Source organism: Chinchilla lanigera, unplaced genomic scaffold, assembly GCF_000276665.1.
Source record: "Chinchilla lanigera isolate Chin_1 unplaced genomic scaffold, ChiLan1.0 scaffold00051, whole genome shotgun sequence".
NCBI classification, from domain to species: Eukaryota; Metazoa; Chordata; class Mammalia; order Rodentia; family Chinchillidae; genus Chinchilla; species Chinchilla lanigera.
In genome coordinates this window covers 4,368,278-4,372,939 of record NW_004955452.1, presented here as the reverse complement: position 1 = coordinate 4,372,939, position 4,662 = coordinate 4,368,278, and the positions used below count along the sequence as shown (strand labels likewise).

At 46.0% G+C, this 4,662-nt stretch overlaps 1 protein-coding gene across 5 annotated transcripts in view; it reads right to left on the bottom strand.

Annotated features, from left to right (window-relative positions):
• The window catches only part of Ncmap (noncompact myelin associated protein), a 45,562-nt gene that overhangs the window by 8,033 nt on the left and 32,867 nt on the right, over positions 1–4,662 (bottom strand). For 3 of the 5 annotated variants that reach the window (XM_005394810.2, XM_005394811.2, XM_005394809.1), the window contains exons 3-4: positions 3,349–3,434; positions 1,051–1,135 (exon numbers count right to left, since the gene is read on the bottom strand). In XM_005394810.2, the coding sequence (XP_005394867.1) occupies positions 1,051–1,135; positions 3,349–3,427 (164 nt within the window). In that variant the 5' untranslated portion in view covers positions 3,428–3,434. Of the gene's footprint in view, positions 1–1,050; positions 1,136–3,348; positions 3,435–3,928; positions 4,043–4,662 lie in introns of those variants that run through there. The other 2 variants (XR_262648.1, XM_005394808.1) reach the window with 1 other exon arrangement.

The following is a 4,662-nucleotide window of genomic DNA, read 5'->3' as shown; positions in this document are numbered from 1 at the left end:
TTATAGGTGGGCCACCATACCTGATGCAGGTAGAGTTTTTAAAAAGTCCTACATACTCCTCAGAACAAGGGCATCTCCAGTATGTTCATACTGAGATCATCATATTTCTAGGCCCTTCCAATATTGTTGTTGTTGTTGTTTTCTTTTCTTTGAGACAGGGTCTCGCTGTGTAGCCCTGGCTGGCCTTGAACTCCGGGCAATCCCCCTGCCTCAGCTTCCTGAGCACTGGAATTATAGGTGTGTGTCATCACACCCAGCTCTTGCATTGTAAAGGTGACAGAACTGAGACAGAGATTAATTTACCAGGTTTTATTTTTTTGTTTTTTTATTTTTTTTTGTCTTTTTGAGACAAGGTCTCGCTGTGCAGTTCAGGCTGGCCTTGAGCTCAGTTTGTAGCCCAGGCTGGCCTTAAACTCACAATGATCCTCCTGCCACAGCCTCCTGAGGGCTGGGATTACAGCGTGCGCCACCACGCCCGGCTCAAATTTACCAGGTTTTAAAAGACCAAAGACAGAACTCAGCTGTCTCAAATGCAAGCCCAGCATCAGTGTAAGCAGCGAGAGGTGAGTGGGGGTCTTCACCCGGATTACAATTCGCAAAGGGGTTCAGTGCTCCAGCCACCATGCAGAGCAACGAAGATGGACATTCGGGTTTGATGCCATTTCCCAGATTGAGAAAGACCCAAACAGTAATGCCCTGAAGATTTTTTTTTTTTTGTCTTTTTTGAGACAGGGTCTCGCTCTGCGGTTCAGGCAGCCTTGAGCTCACTTTGTAGCCCAGGCTGGTTTTGAACTCACAACAATCCTCCTGCCTCAGCCTCCCTGAGTGCGGAGATTACAGGTGTGTGCTACCACACCTGGCTAAGATTTTTCAATCATGTTCAATATTATTGTTATTATTATTACTGCATTTTCTTTGAAACCACATAGACTGGGCTTGAATCCCAGCTCTGCTGCTTAGGGCTGAGCAGCCCTCGGGCATGAGCCTTAAACTTCCTGTGGCTGTTTCCAAATGAACAGATGAGACAGTCCAAAGCCCAGGTGCCCGTACCTGTTGTACACCTTCAGCAGGATCAGAACCACGGTGAAGATGATGATGATGACCACAACAATGGCGGCGATGATGGCTCCAGCACCTACAGAGGAGAGAGCCCCGGGAGGGCGGGTGCGCAGGCTGACTGCAGGGAGGGGCCCACTATGGCACTTGATGTCCCCACTGAGTCAAGGGAAGGAGCCGACACTCGCTGACGACCAAGCCAGTGGCACCTCTCCAGTGCATGCGCCTCTAACCCAGATGGACCGGAAGGACCACAACCCCAGCACGTCATCTGTCAAACTCCATCCTAGGCCGAGTTCTATTCCTATCAGTCCCATTACAGCTTCTACCTTCTTGTGTAAAACAAACAAGCAAATGGCTGCCCTGCTTTTGTTTGTTGTAAGACAGAGTCTCAGTTGATATTCCAGGCTGGCCTTGAACTCCTAGCAATCCTTCTGCCTCAGCCTCCTGAGTGCTGGGATGACACCTGTCATTCACCATGACCGGCCTTCCTGCTTTTGATAATGCAAAAGTTACATTGCATATGAAACGTTTATTAATATTTGTAGAATAATTTATTAATCCTATGTCTGAAAAGTCCATCCTGAGAAAATATTCCTAAATGTGGAAAAACAGGCACTTGGTAAAAATGTAACCATCTTCCACACTGTTTTATAATAAACTCATAAACATCTTTCCATGTAATTACTTTTTTTTCCATGACTGTTGGTTTTTCTTCCTTGTTTTTGTAGTCCGGGGGACTGAACCTAAGGCCTTGTGCACATTAAACACGTACAGATGTTCCTCACTTAACAACATACTTGTTTAATGACTGCTCAGACTTACAATCAAGGGGAGCTGTTCAGACTTCTGACTTGTATGTGTTGGGGGGATATAGTACACCTTGTTTATAAGTACTGTAATTTTTTCTGATTTTACTGTAGAGTAAATTTTTCAGTAATTTTTTCTGATTGTACTGTAGAGTGCAGTATTGTAGTTTACAGTACGGCATGTAAGAGTAATGCAAATAAACTTGATGTGGTGGCACATGTGTAATCTTAGCACTTGGGAGGCTGAGGCAGGAGGATTGCTGTGAGTTTGAGGCCAGCCTGGGCTACATAGTGAGTTCTGCTTCCTGGCATGAGGGCTGGTTACACCAATGTATGCACATAGTGACAATTTATCCACTTTATGATTTGGGTATTTGTGTGAATGTATATAAGCCTTTCTAAAATGACTTTATTTGCTAAGTCTGGTACCCTAGCCAGGAGGGTACATGGCCTAGTGAAGAACCACTACTTTTGGTTAAGTTTCCCTCCCGGCTGAACGTCACTGTGTGCCCCCCACAAAACCCCCGGGGCATCCCCTTGGGACTGTCTAGAGATGCACACAGCAGGCCTTGGGGGTCCAGCTGCTCAGCCGGCGAGAAGTAGGACAACTGGGCAGGCCTGTTCCGAGAGCTGCCCTGCTGGGTCTCCAGGGAAGGTCAATGGTCTCCTGCTCTTAATCTGGCCACCGGCAGGTGCCACAGCCTGGGGCTGTCTGTCATGGATGTGGGGGAGCTGCCCCTGCACGAGGGGAAGCCTGTGTCATTCGTATACACAGAGCCAAGGGAAACGGCAGAAAGGGACTCAAACATCTCTCTATAGAATCAGTTTTTCTCTTCCTTTCTTTCTTTCTTTCTTTCTTTCTTTCTTTCTTTCTTTCTTTCTTTCTTTCTTTCTTTCTTTCTTTCTTTCTTTCTTTCTTTCTTTTTTCATTTGTCTTTTTGAGACAGGGTCTCACCATGCAGTTCAGGCTGGCCTTGAGCTCACTTTGTAGCCCAGGCTGGCCTCAAACTCACAATGATCCTCCTGCCTCAGCCTCCCAAGTGCTGGGATTACAGGCATGCACCACCATGCCTGGCTGAACATTTTAAAAGAGATTCAAATTCCTATTGCCCTCTATGACCCCATAATGAAAACAAGAGTAGTAGCAGGAATTCTAATGATGGTGCCAGTTAGGTACTGAGTATGCACTGGAAGCTACGGGGTTATTCTATGACCTTTTACACAAGTGAGTGATCTCTTCGAGTTCTCATAAGCATTTTATGTGGCAGCTTCATGAATATCCCCATCTTATAGATGAGGAAACTGAGGCCTAGAGCACAGAAATCATGCGTTCAGGGACATACAATTGGCAAGTGGTGGAACTGGGTCAGCACAGAGAGCCAGCACCTATCTCAGGGCCCACACTCTTGACCTCTGCACCCCAAGCGGACCCTGACTCTTGTCCTGCCAACCCTCCCCTGCCTTCAAGCCAGATCGAACTTACTCTTATAGAGGAAGTCTTCCTCCCTCGTCACATTCAGAGAGAAGAAGGTGGAATCCTGCAAAGTGGTGGGAGCGGTCATCTTGACCCTGGAGAGAGTGAAAAAGAAATTTCGCTTAAAACCAGAGTGAGCCTTATTGTTCCTGTCCGGTGTCTCTTTCGGTCTGTCTGGATGACTGGAATAGTCACACATGCAGTCCTTCCTCACAGCAGAGGCCCATTACTAAATACGAGAGCTGGGGGCAGACTACAAATAATTCTCAAGACTTCCAAGAAACTTCGTTTTCCAAATCCCTTCAACAATACAGTGGACCCCTGAAATTCACGGGGGTTACGCTCCTAGAGCACCTGCCAATTGTGAAAAACAGCGAATTTCAGATACGGTCAGAAAAATGCCTATAAGTGCCTATTTTTTTTTTTTTTGGTTTTTCTCTCGTACCGGGAACCGAACTCATGACCTTGCGCTTGCCAGGCAGGCGCTTTGCCACTGAGATAAATCCTCAGCCCCTAGTGCCTATTTTTATAGCTTAAACCCTAAATATGCTATGTCTCCATAGTTATGTAATTTAATTTAATAAAATACCATATTAATAAAGCCTTAGAAGGTGCAGAGTGATTTGGCGGCATCTTAGGGATCTTAGCACTTTAAGAACAGAAGCGAAGGGGATATAGCTCAGTGGCATAAGCGCCTGCCTGGCAAGCCCAAGGTCCGCAGTTCGATTCCCAGTACAAAAAAAAAACAAAAGCGAGAACACTGGAGATAGCGACGCGTGGGGGCAGCAACCTCTTATGATGCGTGAATGCTGGTGCATCTGCCAGAGGTGGGTTACAGGGCAGCAGCCAATCAGCAGCAAGAAGAACTGAACAATGTTCTCAGATTGGCTACTTGCAACCCCCCCCACACAAAAAATGCGGAGGGTATTTGTGGTTTCCATGAAATTGTTGGGGTTTCCACGAACACATAGTTAGGTTCTAAAGAAAAATCCGCCGAAGACTGAGGCGGCTAACTCTGAACAGTGACTTCTCAGCGGTGTACTGTATTCATCCAGTTCCTCCCGTGTCTCACACAAACTGTCTAATTTGATCTAGAAACCATGTGACTTAAGTTACCACTGCTATTTTGCTGATAAAACTGAAGTCCCCAAGACTCCATGGAGCCCTAAGTTTACCCAGCAGAACTTTACCCAGGTTGTCTACCACCCATGCTAGGGTCCTTTTTTCACCCTGAAACAATGCCTGAAAAGGTATTTCTAGTTTTTTTTTTTTTTTTTTTTTTTTTAGACAGGAAGATTTCTTTGGAAAAACCTCACACATAAG